The sequence below is a fragment of the Ranitomeya imitator genome, chromosome 1 (genome assembly GCF_032444005.1).
Source record: "Ranitomeya imitator isolate aRanImi1 chromosome 1, aRanImi1.pri, whole genome shotgun sequence".
Classification (NCBI taxonomy): domain Eukaryota; kingdom Metazoa; phylum Chordata; class Amphibia; order Anura; family Dendrobatidae; genus Ranitomeya; species Ranitomeya imitator.
This window is the reverse complement of record NC_091282.1, coordinates 331,772,727-331,795,141: the sequence shown is the minus strand read 5'-3', so window position 1 is coordinate 331,795,141 and position 22,415 is coordinate 331,772,727. Positions and strand designations below refer to the sequence as shown.

The 22,415-nt window shown below is 42.6% G+C and overlaps 2 protein-coding genes across 2 annotated transcripts in view; both read left to right on the top strand.

Annotated features, from left to right (window-relative positions):
* The window catches only part of CRYBB2 (crystallin beta B2), a 412,932-nt gene that overhangs the window by 194,584 nt on the left and 195,933 nt on the right, over window positions 1-22,415 (top strand). The gene's annotated exons all lie outside the window — the stretch shown is intronic.
* Window positions 1-22,415, top strand: part of CRYBB3 (crystallin beta B3) — a 256,164-nt gene that overhangs the window by 194,584 nt on the left and 39,165 nt on the right. Inside the window, exons 2-3 of the mRNA XM_069759168.1 lie at window positions 5,695-5,726; window positions 8,254-8,334. Coding sequence (XP_069615269.1) covers window positions 8,260-8,334 — 75 coding nt within the window. The 5' untranslated portion in view covers window positions 5,695-5,726; window positions 8,254-8,259. The remainder of the gene's footprint in view (window positions 1-5,694; window positions 5,727-8,253; window positions 8,335-22,415) is intronic.

Sequence of the window (22,415 nt, the reverse complement as noted above, 5' to 3'; positions counted from 1 at the left end):
AATAACGAGGACACAGGGTTGCAGTCTCTTTACCTTTTTTACTGAAGACTTCGGGATCCGCAATCCAGAGCACTGCTAACAGGGATGGCTGAGTCCGGCCGGTCCGAAGGCACATCCAGAGTTCCCTTTGCAGGTGGAGATCAGTGCCTACCAACTAGCGCCTGTGTGTTGTAGTCCTTCCCTGCTGAGCTTTCGGGATAGTCCTCACAACTTTTGTATTCGTTCGTTCTCTCTCTCCATCCCCCAAGTTTATCTGGATAGGACGCACCCGTTTGACGGGAAGGCCTGGAGTTATTCTGGGACCCTAGAGACGCCCCTCTCCCACATTTGCCCCCTATGTCTGCTTAGGTGATGTAAGGTAGACAGCCAACCTATAATCAACTGTCCTGCCGCTGTTTGAAGTAATGCTTGAAGTCTGTTACTTCCTCGGCGTTCCGGCCACCGGCTACACGCCTCAGTAGGATGTTGCCGATCTTGGGGCACGACTCCTACTGGTCTATCTCCTTGTGTGGTGATCTCGTTTCTCACTTCTCCACAATATCCTTCGCTTCTTGTCCTTCCTTTGGATGCCGCCGCAAGGTAGTGCAGGCGCGGCTCCGTAACTGTCTGTCCTTTCTGCTAGGTGTCTGCCAGGAACCCACCCCTGACAGGTCCTCCCTGGAGCTCTCCCAGGCTGCATTCTGTTCTAACTTCCTATCCAACCCCCAGTTTTACCAAAGTGTGAGGAGTGGCCTAATACATAGTGCCTTTTGCTCCCCCTAGTGGCCGGAGTGTGAAGTGTAATGTGTGATGGTGATACCTGGTCAGGTGAACTCCTTTAGTGCAATCAGACATAACATCACTCCCCTTAGTGGCAGAGCGACATTACTGCAACGACCAGGACTCTGGGGCGCTGCATAATCATCCCACTGCCATGCTCTGCTCAGTCAGTGTAATCATCCTGCTCATGTGCTCTGCTCAGTCACTAACTGAGCTGCTGTGCTCTGCTCAGTTAGTGTAATCATCCCGCTGCTGTGCTCTACTGAGTCAGTGTAATCATTCTGCTGCCGTGCTCTGCTCAGTGTAATCATCCTGCTGCTGTGCTCTACTGAGTCAGTGTAATCATCCTGCTGCTGTGCTCTGCTCAATGTAATCATCCCGCTGACGTGCGCTGCTCAGTCAGTGTAATCATCCTGCACATGTGCTCTGCTCAGTCAGTATAATCAACCTGCTACTGTGCTCTGCTCAGTGTAATCATCTCGCTGCTGTGCTCTGCTTAGTCAGTGTAATCATCCTGCTGCCGTGCTCTGCTCAGTCAGTGTAATCATCCTACTCATGTGCTCTGCTCTGTCAGTATAATCATCCCGCTGCTGTGCTCTGCTCAGTCAGTGTAATCATCTCGCTGCCATGCTCTGCTCAGTGTAATCATCTCGCTGCCGTGCTCTGCTCAGTGTAATCATCTCGCTGTCGTGCTCTGCTCAGTCAGTGTAATCATTCCTCTGCTGTTCTCTGCTCAGTCAGCGTAATCAACCTGCTGCTGTGCATCTGAATGATGCATTACACTTACTGAGTGAAGTCTTACATCTAATCAAATCGTGTGTGATATGGTCCGCTAAGCGATTAATCTATTTCCATCCTATGTGATACGGTCTGCTGAGCCCTGTATCTAATCCCATTATATGTAATGCGGTCCACTAAACCGTGCATCTAACCCCATTTTGAGTGATAAGGTCTGCTGAGCCGTGCATCTAATCCCAACACGTGAGGTGGGATATGGTCTGCTGAGTCATGCATCTAATCCCCTCATGAGTGATTTGGTCCACTGAGCTCTGTAGCTAATACCATTCTGTGTGATACAGTCCATACTCCATGCATCAGATGCCATCCTGTGTGATGCAATCTGTGTATTTTTGCCTGTCCTGTGTGATATACTTTGTGCATCTAATCCCATCCTATGTCATACATTCTGCGAAAGTTGTATCTAATCCCATCCTGTGTGGTACACTTTGCTGAGCCTTATATCTAATCTCATCATGTGATAAACTCCACTGAGGCCGGTATCTAATCCCAACGTATAATACATTCAACTGTGCCCTGTGTCTAATCGCATCCTCCAAGATACTCTCCATGTACCTAATTCCAGCGTGTGATACAGCCTGCTGAGCCATGTATATACTGTATATACTTGAGTATAAGCTGACCCAAGTATAAACCGAGGCACCTAATTTTGCCATAAAAAACTGGGAAAACTTATTGAGTCGAGTATAAGCCTAGGATGGGAAATGCAGCAGCTACCGATAAATATCAAAAATAAAAATAGATACCAATAAAAGTAAAATTAATTGAGCCATCAGTAGGTTAAATGTTTTTGAATATCCATATTGAATCAGGAGCTCCATATAATGCTCCATACAGTTCATGATGGGCCCCGTAAGATGCTCCATACAAAATACGCCCCATATAATGCTCCATAAAGTTCATGATGGGCTCCATAAGATGCTCCATGCAAATATATGCCACATATAATGCTGCATAAAGATTAATGTTGGCCCCGTAAGATGCTCCATATTAAAATATGCCCCATATAATGCTACATAAAGGTTAATGATGGTCCCATAAGATGCTCCATACAAAAATATGCCCCATATAATTCTCCATAAAGTTCATGATGGGCCCCATAATTTGCTCCATGATGGGCCCCATAAGATGCTCCATACAAAAATATGCCCCATATAATGCTGCACAAAAGTTAATGATGGCTCCATAAGATGCTCCAAATTAAAATATGTCCCATATAATGCTGCATAAAGGTTAATGATGGCCCCATAAGATGCTCCATATTAAAATATGCCCCATATAATGCTACATAAAGGTTAATGATGGTCCCATAAGATGCCCCATACAAAAATATGCCCCATATAATGCTGCACAAAGGTTAATGATTGCCCCATAAGATGCTCTATACAAAACTATACCCCATATAATGCTGCATAAAGGTTAATGATGGCCCCATAATATGCTCCATACAAAAATATGCCCCATATAAAGCTGCTGCTGCAATAAAAAAAATGACATACTCACCTCTTGTCGCTGCCCGCTGCTCCTCAGCATCGCCGTCTCGCTGCAGTGACTGTTCAGGCAGAGGGCGCACATTAACCACGTCATTGCGCCATCTCACCTGAACGTCACAGCCAGAGGACCGGGAATACACAGCGTGGCGGTACAATGGGGAAAGGTGAATATCACATGGCTCCCCCTCCCCCAGTCCTACTCACCCTCCTGGCGCTGCATATCAGTCCCTGCATCTCGGCGCCAGCACCTCATTTCCTGTCTTCCTTCCTGTGCTGAGAGGTCAGTGATACCGCTCATTAAAGTAATGAATATGCGCTCCACGCCTATGGGAGTCGACACGCATGCATATTCATTACTTTAATGAGCGCTCAGCACAGGAAGGAAGACAGGAAGAGAGATGCCGGCACCCCAGATGCAGGGACTGATGCAGCGATGACACCAGGAGGGTGAGTATGATGTCTTCTGCTCCCCCACCCCTTCCCCCGCCGGCAGTGTCTCACGTATAGGCCGTGAGGGGCGTTTTCAGCACAAAAAAAGTGCTGAAAATCTCGGCTTATACACGAGTATATACAGTAATCAAATTTTGTGATAAATTCCCCTTCCTAATTCCCAGGAAGCGCTAAAATATGCTGACTGTATATAATCCCAACGTGTAATACAGTCTGTGTATCTAATCCCAACATGTGATACAGTGAACTGAGCCATGCATCTAATCCAATTTTGTAATACATTGAGCGCATTGATTCTCAGTGTGTGATACAGTCCACATATCAGTATCACATTGCAGTCACCAACACAATGGCTCCTCACTGTGATCCTAAACTACATCCTTCCTTAGAGGAGTGATGTCGTCGTCATCATCATGTGATCAGACCCCGCCCACATTTACTGCAGTCGTAATGTGAGCTAGTTGTATACTAGGTTTTCATGGCAAATTTTATTTAATTGTAATAAGAGGTGCTTGTGGCTGCACATTAAGTAGAATTAGGCTGTGTTCACACTGAGGTTTTTGAGTAGTCTTTCTTTTCCTGAACATGTTTCCAAGAGTTTCAAATAATTTTTTCGATGAAGAGTTTTTTTGCAGCCTCAGCGCTCATGCACATGTCTGTATTTTCGGTGCGAGTTTGATCAGTCAAAATATCGAAGCACAATCAGACCAATGTTATTCTATGGGGCCTGCATATGTTCAATTTTTTCCTCGGACAGTGTCAGTCCAAGGAAAAATTCGCTGTCCGATGCCCAAGTTAGATCTGTTATTCGGATCGCACTCAGCCATGCAAGTCAATGAGTGCATGGAAACCATCGGACTGCACTCAGATGACATCTGACTTTTCCACGGACTGACATCCGATACAATTGTGTCACATACTGATCAAACTATGTGAGCTGAACGTCATCTGAGTGTGATCCGATTCTCTCATATGAGAGAATCACAGCACAGGTGCGAGGAGAACTTATTTTCTCCATCTTCTCCATTGTCTGTATGCACATAAAATGGACTGAACTCAGATGATATCCAAGTGCAGTCTAATATTTTACACACACCTGTAGACTTATATGAGTGAGTGCAATCCAAATATTGGAGCCACTTGCAGCATATTGCGACTACGGTATTTTCTCATGCCGAATCAGCATGGGAAAATAATTATAGATCTGCACTGCCCCATGGTATAACACTGGGCCGAGTGCTGTTCGATAAAACGTGTAATGTACCAGTGTGATTTAACCCTTATAGAAAGGACATGAACTTATTTTTTTCCCCAGGAGGTTTTCAAAACCTCTTCAGGCAAAAAAAAAGAGCTTAGAAAAATTCATTGCATTTGCCTTGGAAATCGATTTTAAGCATTTTCCAAGAATTTTTGAGAATTTTGGAATGTTTCCATTTCAGAAACACCTGAAGAATAAACCTCAATGTGAACTGAGGGTTAATTCACACACTAGATTTTCTACAGAAATGTGATGCCATGTGAGTTTAGTAATAAATATAATATTATATATATTTGTAAGTAGCAGTAGACAAGTGTTAGCTGGAAAACAAAAACAACAGGAGGCAGCAGGCAAACTTTCCTTTCTGTGTGCCCCTGTGATTTCTATGTACGTGCACTGAAGGTCCGGTTGATGGGCGTTTAATTATTTAAAGCTTAAAATTTGAATGCAGCATTTTATTATTTTCAAAACCAATAGGTATACATTTTCTGCAATTATATATATATATATATATATATATATATATATATATATATATATATATATATATATATATAATCCGTCACGGTTGTATGGGATGTTATTCGACCTGTCCTCACGTTCCTCCTCTTGTGTATTTTTTGTAGTGGGATACAACAGCATGGTACTTTACAAACTGCTGATAGTGGCATTCGAGCCGACATATTTGGCATGGGACGATAGAGCGAGGCCGTCTGAACATGCTGACCCAAAGCCCGTCACTAATCTTCTGAAAATGAGCTGTGAGCTGTAAGGTAGAGCTGTGTCTGGTGGGCACAGTGGGTGCCCAGCGCAGACTATTCATGTGAAATCCGATGGAGACAATGGGATAGACACACTTGCTGCCTCAGCACCCTGTCGTCTAAAGCTCCATTCATTGCTGTTATATATATATATGGTCCACCTCTTCAATGGGACATGGTCATTTCAGAGTACAGTCAGCAGAAGAGGTACGGTGGTCCGGTCGCTTTCGGCAGCGCAGATCTTTGGAGTTCTTCGTTTCTTGGTCTTGGGATATGCAATGCTCTTTGTTCTGGGTTTGATTTATGCTGTGGCTTATGATCCAGGTTTTATAAACTTCAGCAATCGTTCTACCCCATTTAGGGCAATGGCTTTGAAGGACTATTGATGGACCATGCAAAGAATGAATGAATACCTGGCATCATAGAAAGTTCAGGTGAATGGGACCCTGAATAGACCAAACATGTTGGACTTTAGACAGCTTAAGGTCCTCCTCTCTGCAGAGATCATGCTATATAAGGGGGTTTACTAACATTTTAATTGGTCAAATGGAAAATCTCATGAAACCATGTATTGTCTTCTTTGTGTGGTCCATGCTGTTTTTTTATGTTCCTTAAATTATCAAATGAAGCTAGTTTAAGGAGAGTTGCACTAATATTTCATTGCTCTCAAAATTTATTAAAGATGGCATTGGCATAGATGGTAGCGATGAGCGAGTATACTTGTTGCTCGGGTTTTCCCGAGCACGCCCAGGTGGTTTCCGAGTATTTGTGAGCATGATTTACGGCTGCTAGCCAGCCTGAGTACATGTGGGGGTTGCCTGGTTGCTAGGGAATTCCCACTTGTATTCAGGCTGTCTAGCAGCCATAAATCATGCAGCTGCGGCGACAAAAACTAAATCTCTGAGCACTAACAAATCCTCGGAGACCACCCGAGCGTGATCGGGAAAACCCGAGCAAGGAGTATACTCGCTCATCACTAATAGTTTGGTATTGAGGAAACTATACTGCGTGTAGAAGACATGACAATAGAGAGAACCTGTGGCTCATTTTGGTAAAATGAAATCTGTCACCAGGTTTTTGCTTTGTAATCTGAGAGCAGCATGATGTAGGAGTAGCGATCTTGATTCCAGCAATGTGTCACTTCCTGGGCTGCTTGATTTGATAAGATCTCAGTCGTCTCTGCTACAGATCTAGCAGTTCTTTGAATGCAGAGCTCTGTATAACCCACCCACACCGCTGATTGACTGCTTTCTGCTTATGCACAGTGTTCACAGAAAGCTGCCAATCAGTGGTGGTGGTTGGGTTACACACGGCAGGAGGACTACATGACATGAGACAACTAGTCCTAGTGATGATCTCCTGCTGAAAAAAAAACCAAGCAGCCCAGTAAGTGACACATCACTGGTATCAGGATCTCTTCCCCTACATCACACTGCTCTCAGATTATGTAACAGAAACCTAGTAACAGATTCCTTTTATCATTTGTAATAGTTATATTTTACAGGATAGCAAAAAAGGCTTTGCAGGGCTGCTTTCACACGTTGTGGTCACATTGCATTTTTTATTACTGTGATTTTAAAAATTGCAAACAAAACGTTGCGATTTTACTGAGATTGGGGAAAAACAACACTATATTGGATATCAATCTCAATGGGCTGTGTATAGTATTTCAGCATTCACCAGTGGCTTAGTGATCCTATTGCAGAGAGGAGACTGCTGCAGTCAGTTGTCTTACAGCCAGACGCAGGAAAGTGAGGAGGAGGAAGGGGATATGGCTGATCTCCTCACACCCACTGATGAGACAAAATGGGATCAAAGTAAAGATAGAAATTATGGAAGGAATTTCTGGGATATTTTAAAATGTTTTGTTAATTTTCTGTGGATAGTGTTGCTTTGCATCAATCCTTAAGATGTCATACATTGCAGTCTATCAACGTGGCCCTTTAGTGGTAATTAAGCGTAAAAGCTTATGCTGATAGAGATTGATGTGGATTAAATGGCCTAAAAGGGGTTTTTGGTTTCAGAAAACCCCTGTCACCGGATGCAAATTATTTTTTAAAACTATCTGCAGCCAGAGGACAGGGGTTTTCCAGAAAACACCTTTAAATACTGTAAATTGGATCTTCTATCTGTGTGCGCTTACATGAGACGTTTTACATTGGTAACATAGAGATCTTTTTGTTGGAGCTCATTCATCTGGACAGTGTAATGTCTATCATCCTACAGTCGCATGTGATCTAAAGGTCATAAGTTTCATATTCACAGATGGTCTTTTTATTAACGCCTACATATTCTGTGAATATCTATTACCCCAAGCTAAACTGCTTATTAGTTTTAAAATATGTTCTAGGCAAGAGTCTGATGTGTAGGCGAGAAATAAAGTCGCATTCATCCAATTACACAGGATTACCTTAAACTACATAGAAAACAGTTGTTCCGTCTTCTTAGCCAGACCAGCTATACGGTTATGTGTTTCTGTTTCATGTGTTGGACAATAGACACCTATCTTCCATGACTCCGGGAATACCTAAATCTTCTGCAGGTTTTATTGTATATACAAGAGTGTCCGTATCGTAGCACAACGGGGCCTCATTTTACCAAATTATGAAATCCTGTGCAATGATTGTATCTCCACGGGACATGTCAAGAAGTCCTATATTCTATATTTATATGATATATTCCCATGTATATATATTGTTGGTCATGATTACTAACCCAGTTATTTTTGGTCCAGGTAAACATGAGTGAACCACAAAGCACTCCAGAACAGATGGCAGCTGGCAAGAGTCATGGTGGCATTGGTGGTAACTACAAGGTATTGTGCTATATCCGTGGTCCACTAGCATATTAGTGCCATCGTGGGAATAAAATCTAAAATTTGATATTAGAATCATAAGCTGAGAATATTCATGAGCAGAAATCCTAGTGATATTGCATTTATAGAACCTGCAACTCGTTAAAGGGAACCTGTCATGTTGAATATGGTTCCTCATCTGCAGGCAGGAATGTTATAGAGCAGAAGCTGATCAAATTGTCGAAAAAGTTTTCGTAAAGCTTGCATTTTGGTACTGAAAATCCCTGATATTGATATGCATATAAGACCAGTGGAGAGTCAGCGATTGACAGTCTTTTTCATATGACAGAGATAGCTGTCAATCTCTAGTAGGACCGCCCACTGGACTCCTAACTCCTATGTATGCAAACATCAGGGATTTCAATTAATAAAATACAAGTTATACCAAATCTTTTCCAAAAAGCCTATATATAATTTTGCTTATCTTCTCCTTCGAAAGCAACCTATATGTCAACTACACATGGTGCACTGTAACCACAGCCAATAGTGTCCCACCATGTGCATATAACATATTTGCACTATAGTGACCAATCATCACCAAGGCATCACAACACAAAAAAAGATGATACTAGGTCAATAATATCTAAAGAATATATCAAATTTTATTATTGTTAACATGAACAAAAGTGCAAGAGGATGAAAATAACAAGACACTACTGTCACATATGTATCGTGTAAACACGCAACACCTGGATATACCAGCAGTAATAATGATAATAGATATTATATCTTATGTACCATATTCTCATATAAGCAGCCCAGTCAGTGGAATAAATAGAAAGTATATACAAAAATAAGTGACAAGGTGAAATGGGTTACTGCTGGTACCTAAACTACAAGCCTCACTGCTTCCATAGTGTATCCAGACCTCCATTCAGCCATGTCAGTAGGAGTTCAATAAAGGAAAAGAATTAGGACCATTATCCTTACCAGCAGCAGGGTGTAGGTTAGGTATCCAGAAGACGCGTGTCCACCCCAACGCGCGTTTCGGTAAGTTACCATGCTGTCCACAGATTGGCCAACATGTACAATGGGACAGGTTCCCCTTAAGGGCAGCCTTATTCACCCAATAGCTCTAGAGGGCTCCCTAAGTATTGGCAGAAAATACAGCTACCAAGCCATATGAGACCGTATTACTGCCACCTTGCTCATGATCACACAATAATCACTTGAAAATGCATGCAGTTGGCTATAAATGGTTAAAGGGGTAGTGCTATCCAGCAAGCCCTATCTATATGCCCTGCTAATATCATAGAGGGGTCTCCAGCTCAGTCCAGTCTCTGCAGTGACGTTCACTTTGCATGCCTGGGCCATCCATTTATCACATAGGAGGCCATTTAGGCCACATGTAATACTGCGGCGTTGGCTGCTGCAGGGTAATTGAGCATAGGTCATAGGACATTTTGATAAACCTTTGTATATACAACGTATTCATATAAATGATAACATTTTTTATTTACATTTTTATTATTCAACTCAATAATTCAATCAGTGGGGCCTTACTGGTCTTGTGTCAGATTCTGCTGAAACCAGTGATGGGCTGCAGTGGTCATGTGTGGTATACGGGGTGTCACCACAGCAACCAGTGTAAAGAGATCAGCATAGAGGATACAGGTCACAGCGCTAAAACATTGTAAACATCTTAAAATATTTTTAAAAACCCTTTCAATTTATTATAAAAATGTTTATCGCAATCTCAGTAATCGGTTAGTGCATTGCACGTCTTAGAAGCGGTTTTCCAGGCTTACTTTTATTTTTTATTTAATCATCTAAAGCCCTGTTGCATGACCCGATCCAGACTGGTAACCCCTTAACGACTGCCAGCACACCTTTTAACGATGGCCATTAAAGGGAACCTGTCACCTGAATTTGGCGGGACTGGTTTTGGGTCATATGGGCGGAGTTTTCGGGTGTTTGATTCACCCTTTCCTTACCCGCTGGCTGCATGCTGGCTGCAATATTGGATTGAAGTTCATTCTCTGTCCTCCGTAGTACACGCCTGCACAAGGCAAGATTGCTTTGCGCAGGCGTGTACTATGGAGGACAGAGAATGAACTTCAATCCAATATTGCAGCCAGCATGCAGCCAGCGGGTAAAGAAAGGGTGAATCAAACACCCGAAAACTCCGCCCATATGACCCAAAACCAGTCCCGCCAAATTCAGGTGACAGAGTCCCTTTAAGGGGCCTTATTCTTCAACGCAGCTTTTTATCAGCGCTGAGGAACAAGGCCGGGATCACACTACAGCGAGATACGGCCGAGTCTCGCAGGTTAAAACCAAGCTCTGGCACCGGCACTCCAGAGCGGAGCGTGCGGCCGCACAGCAATACATGGAGCCGCACGCTCCGCTCCGGAGCTTGTTTTTAACCTGCGAGACTCGGCCGTATCTCGCTGTAGTGTGACTCCGGCCTAAGTGTATAGTACCACCCCACTGCTGAAATTCCCACAGGTGTCAGCTGTACATGTCAGTGGTATGGGCCATGGCTGCTGGTTTTGAAGCCGATGTGGGGCTGATTAACCCGTAAAATGACAGCCATATTTAAATGGTTACAAGACCCCCTTTGTAACCATCAGTCCCCCGCAATGAGAATCTTGGGTGAAAAAGGTGACCCCAGGATATGTTGGCCTGTGAGGTCCAGCTATAAGGCTATGTGCACACATTGCGGAATGGTGTGCGGATTTTTCAGCACGGTTTTTGCAAAATCCACAGGTAAACCGCACTGCAGATTAGCCGCGGATTTACCATGGCTTTTGTGCGTTTTTTGTGCGGATTCCACCTGTGGTTTTACACCAGCGGATTCCTATTGAGGAGCAGGTGTAAAACGCTGCGGAATCCGCACAAAGAATTGACATGCTGCGGAAAAAACAATGCAGCGTTTCCGCGTGTTTTTTTCCGCAGCATGTGCACTGTGGATTTTGTTTTCCATACGTTTACATGGTACTGTAAACTCATGGAAAACAGCTGCAGATCTGCAGTGTCAAATCTGCTGCAGATCCGGAGGCAGAATCCTAAGGCTGCGTCAGTGAGTCACTTGCTCTGCAGAACACAAGTACAGCAGTGTATAAGACCAGAAATCAAAACAAAAATTATACATGTCCTACAGTGGGACTCAGTGAAAAAATAAAAAAATGTAATGTAAAATATGTAAAAAAAAAAGTAAAAGAAAAAAAACACAAAGCGCACACAAATCACTAAAAGCCATTTTGCCACACAAAACGCAGCATTTGTGATAAAGTACATGTAATTGATGTCGCCGTGTCTGGAACAACCCACTCTATAAAACTGCCACATTATTTATGCTGTATGGGAAACGCTATAAAAAATAATAAAAAACATGCCAAGAATGTCATTTCATCATACTGACTCACAAAAAAGTGAATAAAAAGCGATCAAAAAGTCATATATAAAAAAAATTGGACAAATGAAAACGTCAACCTGTCCCACAAAAAAAAGCTCTAATATGTTTTATTTGGCAAAAACGTAAAAAAGTTACAGGTCTCAGAATATGACACGGCAAAAACAAATTTGTAAAATATTGTTTTTAGTGTGTAAAAATAGCGAAGCATAAAAAATAAATAAATGTGGTATTGCTGTAATTGTACCGACCTGACAAATAAATCTGTCTTATCACTTTTACCGTATGGTGAAGACCCAAAAAATAAAAACAATAACTGAATTGCTTATTTTGCTATTAAAAAATATTACAAGCCCCAAAACAGTCCCAGAAAAATCTGCAACTCATCTCGCAAAAAATAAGCCCTGATACAGCTCTGTTCGCCAAAAAATAAAAGAGATACAGCTCTCAGAATATGGCCAAGAACAAAACTACTACTTGTTCTTGTACAAGTTAATCATATTCCCCCTTAGATGTCTCTGCTCAAGACTAAATAAATGTAATTCTTTTAATCTTTCCTTATACCTAATATCCTACATGCCCATTTTCAGTTTTAGGTCCATACAGATCATGCTGCTTATTCATCTTACTGGAAATTCATATTTTCATGTCTGCTCCACATCAACTTCATTTGGAGTTGACTCTGAAGCCAATTATAGCAACTACAGTGAATAGCTCCCCCCCAATAAACTTTAAATAGATGTCAGACAAACGGTGGCTCAGCCTATCATTCGGCCAACAACTATTTCCCCTAAGGCTACTTTCACACTAGCATCGGCGTCGGCCCGTCGCAGTGCGTCGGGCCGACGTACCGACGCATCCTGTGTCAACGCAGCACAACGGGGGCAGCGGATGCATTATTACAACGCATCCGCTGCCCCATTGTGAGTTGCGGGGAGGAGGGGGCGGAGTTACAAGCAACGTTTTTTGGTGCCGACGGTCCGCCACAACACAACGCAACCATCGCACGACGGTTGCGACGTGTGGCAATTCGTCGCAATGCGTTGCTAATACAAGCCTATGGAGAAAAAACGCATCCTGCAAACAACTTTGCAGGATGCCTTTTTTTCTGCAAAACGACGCATTGCGACGTGCGTCGTACGACGCTAGTGTGAAAGTAGCCTAACTCTCAGCTAGCTGAGTGCTCCTGTGTCAGACATTTCTGGCTCCTAAGAGAGAGCATCTGTCAGACATCTCTGTTCCCTGACATCATTATACCAGGGGATAGTTGAGAGGGACCCATAGATATTGGACTATCAGCCAGACACATCAATATCAGCTGGTTCAATCAATGTTAGTCTAATGTGTAAGAGGGTTCTAAAGAGGACCTTTCACCAGTTTGAGCATGTCAAATTGGCCACATTATGGAATAGTGGCCGCAGGTACGAGTAAAATATAGATTTTTAAAAAATTTTCTCACCATTTCGGAGATATTAGCTTGTAAAGTTTAGGTTATAATTTATGTTATAGTTCAATTAGACATTACCAAAGATTTGTCTATGGGGGCATCTAATTCTTCCATTGCATAAAGTTGACTGTTCATAAACAGGCAATGTCATATAGAGGAGAAAAGAACATCCCCTCCTCTCCTCTCTTCACTGATCTCTACAGCTATTGCGGACACAGCAGAACTGAGTTAGGTATAATTACAAACCCTTCCAGATCTCATCTCATGACAAACAGTGTAGGGGGAGAGTGAGATCTGACAGCACTGTCAGATAAGATCTAGAATTGTTTTTAATGATACATAACTAACCTTTGCTGTATCTATGCACAGTAGCTGAAGAAATCAGTGAGGAGGTGTTCTTTTTCCCCTGTATAATGCTGCCTGCTTGTAATTGGTAATTCTGATGCAGGGGAAGAAGTACATGTTCCCAGAGACAAATCACTGGACATTCCTCCGTGGACTTAAAATAATAAATAACCTAAACTTAAGCTGATCGGGTTGACAGATTACTGGGAGGGGCTGGGGAGGACCCAGCGGTCATGATGCACATTGGCACAAATGACAAAGTTAGAGGTAGGTGGAAGGTCCTTAAAAACGATTTAAGGGAATTAAGGCCCCTTCACATTTAGCGACGCTGCAGCGATACCGACAACGATCCGGATCGCTGCAGCGTCGCTGTTTGGTCGCTGGAGAGCTGTCACACAGACCGCTCTCCAGCGACCAACGATGCCGGTAACCAGGGTAAACATCGGGTAACTAAGCGCAGGGCCGCGCTTAGTAACCCGATGTTTACCCTGGTTACCATGCTAAAAGTAAAAAAAAACAAACAGTACATACTTACCTACAGCCGTCTGTCCTCCAGCGCTGCGCTCTGCTTCTCTGCTCTCCTCCTGTACTGTCTGGGAGCCGGAAAGCAGAGCGGTGACGTCACCGCTCTGCTTTCCGGCTCACAGCCAGTACAGGAGGAGTGCAGAGAAGCAGAGCGCAGCGCTGGAGGACAGACAGCGGTAGGTAAGTATGTACTGTTTGTTTTTTTTTACTTTTAGCATGGTAACCAGGGTAAACATCGGGTTACTAAGCGCGGCCCTGCGCTTAGTTACCCGATGTTTACCCTGGTTACCAGTGAAGACATCGCTGGATCGGTGTCACACACGCCGATCCAGCGATGTCTCCAGGGAGTCCAGCGACGAAATAAAGTCCTGGACTTTATTCAGCAACCAACGATCTCCCAGCAGGGGCCTGATCGTTGGTCGCTGTCACACATAACGATTTCATTAACGATATCGTTGCTACGTCACAAATAGCAACGATATCGTTAACAATATCGTTATGTGTGAAGGTACCTTAAGGCTGCAAGCTGAAAGCAAGGACCTCCAATGTGGTATTTTCCAGAATACTGCCTGTCCCACGTGCCACGCCAGAGAGGCAACGGGAGATTAGGGAGGTTAATAAGTGGCTCAAGAATTGGTGTAGGAAGGAGGGGTTTAGGTCCCTGCAGAACTGGGCAGATTTCTCAGTTGGCTACAGGTTCTACGCTAGGGACGGACTGCACCTCAATGGGGAAGGTGCAGGTGTGCTGGGGGAAAAAATGGCTAGAAGGTTGGAGGAGTGTTTAAACTAGGGATTGGGGGGAGGGTATTCATTTTATAGGAGGGGAAGATAGTGCAGATAGACACCTGGGCACAAATAAGGAAGTTGGGGGTGGCGGTGGCATGGGGAGTGGGGTTAGAACAATTAATAATTCAAGAAAGAATAAAGGTACAGAGAGATACATAAAGTGCATGTATACTAATGCCAGAAGCCTCGCCAACAAAATGGACGAATTAGAATTAATGCTGTTGGAGCATAATTATGACATGGTGGGTATATCTGAAACATAGCCGGATGAGAGCCATGACTGGGCTGTTAACTTGCAGGGCTATGACCGAACGGATAAGTGAGGGGGAAGTGTGTGTCTACAGTATATGTAAAATCATCCTTAAAACCCATCCTGCGTAATAATATAGGTGAATCTAATTAAAATGTGAAGTCCCTGTGGGTGGAGATAAGGGGAGGGGGAAAAATAATAAATTACTGATAGGGGTTTGTTATAAGTCTCCAAAAATAATGGAAGCAACGGAGAATATCCTCATAAAGCAAATAGATGAAGCTGTGACTCAAGGAGAAATCATTATTATGGGGGACTTCAACTACCCTGAAATAGATTGGGGAACAGAAACCAGCAGTTCCATCAAAGGTAATCAGTTTTTGACAACTATGAGAGACAATTACCTTTCACAACTGGTTCAGGACCCAACAAGAAGGGGGCACTGCTATACCTAATATTAACCAGCAGGCCAGACCGCATATCAATTATACAGGTTGGGGGTCACTTGGGGAATAGTGATCACAAAATAATAAGTTTTCATGTATCCTTTAATAAGATTTGTAGTAGAGGGCTTACAAAGACACTAAACTTCAGGAGGGCAAATTTCCAACGGATGAGAGAGGATCTTGGTGCAATTAACTGGGACGATATCCTGAGACGTAAAAATACACAAAGAAAATGGGAGACGTTTATTAACATCCTGGATAGGACCTGTGCACACCGAATGGGAATAAACATACTAGAAATAGGAGGAAACCAATATGGCTAAATAGAGCTGTAAGGGGCGCAATAAGTGACACAAAGAAAGCATTTAGAGAATTAAAGGAAGTAGGTAGTGATGAGGCATTAAATAAATACAGAAAATTAAATAAATTCTGTAAAAAGCAAATCAAGGCAGCAAAGATTGAGACAGAGAGACTCATTGCCAGAGAGAGTAAAAATAATCCCAAAATATTCTTTAACTACGTAAATAGTAAGAAACTAAAAAATGATAGTGTTGGCCCCCTTAAAAATAGTCTGCGTGAAATGGTGGATGAGGATGAGGAAAAAGCCAATATGCTAAATGACTTTTTTCATCAGTATTTACACAAGAAAATTCCATGGCAGACAATATGAAAAAAAATTCCCCATTAAATGTCACCTGCTTAACCCAGCAGGAAGTACGGCGGCGTCTAAAAATCACTAAAATTGACAAATCTCCGGGCCCGGATGGGATACACCCTCGAGTACTGCAGGAATTAAGTACAGTCATTGATGGACCATTATTTTTAATCTTTAAAGACTCCACAATAACAGTGTCTGTACCACAGGACTGGCGTATAGCAAATGGTGCCAATATTCAAAAAGGGGACAAAAACTGAACTTGGAAATTATAGGCCAGTAAGCTTAACCTCTACTGTGGGTAAAATCCTGGAGGGCATTCTAAGGGATGCTACACTGGAGTATCTGAAGAGGAATAACCTCATGACCCAATATCAACATGGGTTTACTAGGGACCGTTCCTGTCAGACAAATCTGATAAATTTCTATGATGAGCTAAGTCCCTGACTGGACCAAGGGAACCCAGTGGACGTACTGTATATGGACTTTTCAAAAGCTTTTGATACAGTGCCACACAAAAGGTTGATACATATAATGAGAATAGTGGGGATATGGGAAAATATGTGTAAGTGGGTTAAGAGCTGGCTCAGGGATAGGAAACAAAGGGTGGTGGAGCACACTCGGACTGGGTTGCGGTTAGCAGTGGGGTACCACAGGGATCAGTATTGGGCCCTCTTCTTTTTAAAATACTTATTAATGACCTTGTAGGGGGCATACAGAGCAGAATTTCAATATTTGCAGATGACGCTAAACTCTGCTGGGTAATCCATACAGAGGAGGACAATTTTATATTACAGGATGATTTATGTAAACTAGAAGCTTGGGCTGATACATGGCAAATGAGCTTTAATGGGGATAAATGTAAGGTCATGCACTTGGGTAGAAGTAATAAGATGTATAACTATGTACTTAATTCTAAAACTCTGGGCAAAACCGTCAATGAAAAAGACCTGGGAGTATGGGTGGATGGCAAACTCACATTTAGTGGCCAGTGTCAGGCAGCTGCTACAAAGGCAAATAAAATAATGGGATGCATTAAAAGAGGCATAGATGCTCATGAGGAGAACATAGTTTTACCTCTATACAACTCTCTAGTTCGACCACACTTAGAATACTGTGTACAGTTATGGTCTCTGGTGTAGCTGAACTAGAGCGGGTGCAGAGAAGAGCGACCAAGGTTATTAGAGGACTGGGGGGTCTGCAATACCAAGATAGATTATTGCACTTGGGGTTATTTAGTTTGGAAAAATGAAGGCTAAGGGGTGATAATATTTGTATAAATATATGAGGGGACAGTACAAAGACCTTTCTGATGATCTTTTTAATCATAGACCTGAGACAGGGACAAGGGGGCATCCTCTACATCTGAAGGAAAGAAGGTTTAATCATAATAACAGACGCGGATTCTTTACTGTAAGAGCAGGAGACTATGGAACTCTCTGCCGTATGATGTTGTAATGAGTGATTCATTACTTAAATTTCAGAGGGGACTGGATCCCTTTCTTGAAAAGTATAATGTTACAGGGTATATATATTAGATTCCTTGATAGGGTGTTGATCCAGGGAACTAGTCTGATTGCCGTATGTGGAGTCGGGAAGGATTTTTTTTCCCCAATGTGCAGCTTACTCTTTGCCACATGAGTTTTTTTTTGCCTTCCTCTGGATCAACATGTTATGGCATGTTAGGTTAGACTATGGGTTGAACTAGATGGACTTAAAGTCTTCCTTCAACCTTAATAACTATGTTACTATGTTACTATGTTAAGCTAATATTTCCACAATGGAGTTTAACATGCAAAACTGATGAAAGGTTCTCTTTAAAGAGGTTTTCCGATACCAATTTCATCCACTTTCATATGTCCCAACTCACCCTAATTATCAGTTTTCTTCACTCCTATTTTACCTGCTGTTCTCTTGTAAGCTCATCTCTGTGTGTGTCATCTAGTCTTCTGTTGTGATTCTGGCTCTGGTCCAGAAATCAGAATCGGACGCACTAAATAGCACACATCATTGGTGTGGCTACCTATGTGACTGATAGCAGTCTCAGTAGGAATGCATAGATCGGACTTCGCTCTCCTCCTCTGCCTGGTTCCTATCGAAGCTGTGAAGTGCCATGCCTTCAATTGACAAGCACTGCGATGTGCTGCTGATGAAAAGAAAGTATGTCATAGGGCTCGCCGGCTTAACCCCTTAAGCCCCGAGGGTGGTTTGCACGTTAATGACCGGGCCAATTTTTACAATTCTGACCACTGTCCCTTTATGAGGTTATAACTCTGGAACGCTTCAACGGATCTTGGCGATTCTGACACTGTTTTCTCGTGACATATTGTACTTCATTTTAGTGGTAACATTTATTCGATATAACTTGCGTTTATTTGTGAAAAAAACGGAAATTTGGTGAAAATTTAGAAAATTTCGCAATTTTCCAAATTTAAATTTTTATGCCCTTAAATCACAGAGATATGTCACGCAAAATACTTAATAAGTAACATTTCCCACATGTCTACTTTACATCAGCACAATTTTGGAACCAAAATTTTTTTTTGTTAGGGAGTTATAAGGGTTAAAAGTTGACCAGCAATTTCTCATTTTTACAACACCATTTTTTTTTAGGGACCACATCTCATTTGATGTCATTTTGAGGGGTCTATATGATAGAAAATACCCAAGTGTGACACCATTCTAAAAACTGCACCTCTCAAGGTTCTCAAAACCACATTCAAGAAGTTTATTAACCCTTCAGGGGTTTCACAGGAATTTTTGGAATGTTTAAATAAAAATGAATATTTAACTTTTTTTCACACAAAATTTATTTCAGCTCCAATTTGTTTTATTTTACCAAGGGTAACAGGATAAAATGGATGCCAAACATTGTTGTACAATCTGTACTGAGTACGCTGATACCCCATATGTGGGGGTAAACCACTGTTTGGGTGCATGGCAGAGCTCGGAAGGGAAGTAGCGCCATTTGACTTTTCAATGCAAAATTGACAGGAATTGAGATGGGACGCCATGTTGCGTTTGGAGAGCCCCTCATGTGCCTAAACATTGAAACCCCCCACAAGTGACACCATTTTGGAAAGTAGACACCCTAAGGAACTTATCTAGATGTGTGGTGACCACTTTGACCCACCAATTGCTTCACAGAAGTTTATAATGCAGAGCCGTAAAAATAAAAAATCATATTTTTTCACAAAAATGATCTTTTCGCCCCCAATTTTTTATTTTCCCAAGAGTAAGAGAAGAAATTGGACCTCAAAAATTGTTGGCCAATTTGTCCTGAGTACGCTGATACCCCATATATGGGTGTAAACCATTGTTTGGGCGTATGGCAGAGCTCGGAAGGGAAGGAGCGCCATTTTACTTTTCAATGCAAAATTGACTGGAATTGAGATGGGATGCCATGTTGCGTTTGGAGAGCCCCTGATGTGCCTAAACATTGAAATCCCCACAAGTGACACCATTTTGGAAAGTAGACCCCTTAAGGAACTTATCTAGAGGTGTGGTGAGCACTTTGACCCAACAAGTGCTTCACAGAAGTTTATAATGCAGAGCCGTAAAAATAAAAAATCATATTTTTTCACAAAAATAATCTTTTCGCCACCAATTTTTTATTTTCCCAAGGGTAAGAGAAGAAATTAGACCACAAAAGTTGTTGTGCAATTTGTCCTGAGTGCGACGATACCCCATATGTGGGGGTAAACCACTGTTTGGGCGCATGGCAGAGCTCGGAAGGAAAGGAGCGCCATTTGACTTTTCAATGCAAAATTGACTGGAATTGAGATGGGACGCCATGTTGTGTTTGGAGAGCCCCTGATGTGCCTAAACATTGGAACCCCTCACAAGTGACACCATTTTGAAAAGTAGACCCCTTAAGGAACTTATCTAGATGTGTGGTGAGCACTTTGACCCAACAAGTGCTTCACAGAAGTTTATAATGCAGAGCCGTAAAAATAAAAAATCTTATTTTTTCACAAAAATGATCTTTTCGCCACCAATTTTTTATTTTCCCAAGGGTAAGAGAAGAAATTAGACCACAAAAGTTGTTGTGCAATTTGTCCTGAGTGCGACGATACCCCATATGTGGGGGTAAACCACTTTTTGGGAGCATAGCAGAGCTCGGAAGGGAAGGAGCGCCATTTGACTTTTCAATGCAAAATTGACTGGAATTAAGATGGGACGCCATGTTGGTTTGGAGAGCCCCTGATGTGCCTAAACATTAAAACCCCCCACAAGTGACACCATTTTGGAAACTAGACCCCCCAAGGAACTTATCTAGATGTGTTTTGAGAGCTTTGAACCCCCAAGTGTTTCACTACAGTTTATAACGCAGAGCCGTTAAAATAATTTTTTTTTTTTCGCAAAAATTATTTTTTAGCCCCCAGTTTTGTATTTTCACAAGGGTAACAGAATAAATTGGACCCCAAAAGTTGTTGTCCAATTTGTCCTGAGTACGCTGATACCCCATATGTGGGGGGGAACCACTGTTTGGGCGCATGGCAGAGCTCGGAAGGGAAGGAGCGCCATTTGGAATGCAGACTTAGATGGATTGGTCTGCAGGAGTCACGTTGCATTTGCAGAGCCCCTGATGTACCCAAACAGTACAAACCCCCCACAAGTGACCCCATATTAGAAACTAGACCTCCCAAGGAACTTATCTAGATGTGTTGTGAGAACTTTGAACCCCTAAGTGTTTCACTACAGTTTATAACGCAGAGCCGTGAAAATAAAAATTCTTTTTTTTTTTCACAAAAATGATTTTTTAGCCCCCAGCTTTGTATTTTTACAAGGGTAACAGAATAAATTGGACCCCAAAAGTTGTTGTTCAATTTGTCCTGAGTACGCTGATACCCCATATGTGGGGGGGAACCACTGTTTGGGCGCATGGCAGAGCTCGGAAGGGAAGGAGCGCCATTTGGAATGCAGACTTAGATGGATTGGTCTGCAGGAGTCACGTTGCATTTGCAGAGCCCCTGATGTACCCAAACAGTGGAAACCACCCACAAGTGACCTCATATTGGAAACTAGACCTCCCACGGAACTTATCTAGATGTGTTGTGAAAACTTTGAACCCCCAAGTGTTTCACTACAGTTTACAACGCAGAGCCGTGAAAATAAAAAATCCTTTTTTTTCCCACAAAAATGATTTTTAGCCCCCCAAATTTTTATTTTCCCAAGGATAACAAGAGAACTTGGACCCAAAAAGTTGTTGTCCAATTTGTCTCGAGTACGATGATACCCCATATGTTGGGGTAAACCCCTGTTTGGGCGCACGGGAGAGCTCGGAAGTGAAGGAGCACTGTTTTACTTTTTCAATGCAGAATTGGCTGGAATTGAGATCGGACGCCATGTCGCGTTTGGAGAGCCCCTGATGTGCCTAAACAGTGGAAACCCCCCAATTATAAATGAAACCCTAATCCAAACGCACCCCTAACCCTAATCCCAACTGTAACCCTAACCACACACCTAACCCTGACACACCCCTAATTCTAATCCCAACCCTAATCCCAACCGTAAATGTAATCCAAACCCTAACCCTAGCCCTAACCCTAGCCCTAACCCTAGCCCTAACCCTAATGGGAAAATGGAAATAAATACATTTTTTAAAATTTTATTATTTTTCCCTAAGGCTAGGTTCACATTGCGTTAGGGAAATCCGTTTAGCACTAGCGGATTGCGCTAACGCAATGTCTTTTTAGGTGTCGTGTTTAGTGGTCGCGTTAACGTCCCCGCTCTGGAAGATCGGGGATCGGACCTCGGGCGCGCCGCGGACGCTGCAAGCAGCGTCTGAGGCGCGCCACAAAAGAATGGCACCTTGCTAGCGCGAGCCGAAAATGGCACGCTCTAGCGATGCGCTACACCCGAAAATCACATTGCTGTCAATGGTTGTGCTAACGGACCCGTTGCACAGCGTTAATTGTGACATTTTCGCCGTGCAACGCTGTCCGTTAGCGTTAACCCATTAACGCAATGTGAACCTAGCCTAACTAAGGGGGTGATGAAGGGGGGGTTTGATTTACTTTTGTAGCGTTTTTTATATCGGATTTTTATGATTGGCAGCCGTCACACACTAAAAGACGCTTTTTATAGCAAAAAAGTTTTTGCGTCTCCACATTTTGAGACCTATAATTTTTCCATATTTTGGTCCACAGAGTCATGTGATGTCTTGTTTTTTGCGGGACGAGTTGACGTTTTTATCGGTTACATTTTCAGACATGTGACAGTTTTTGATC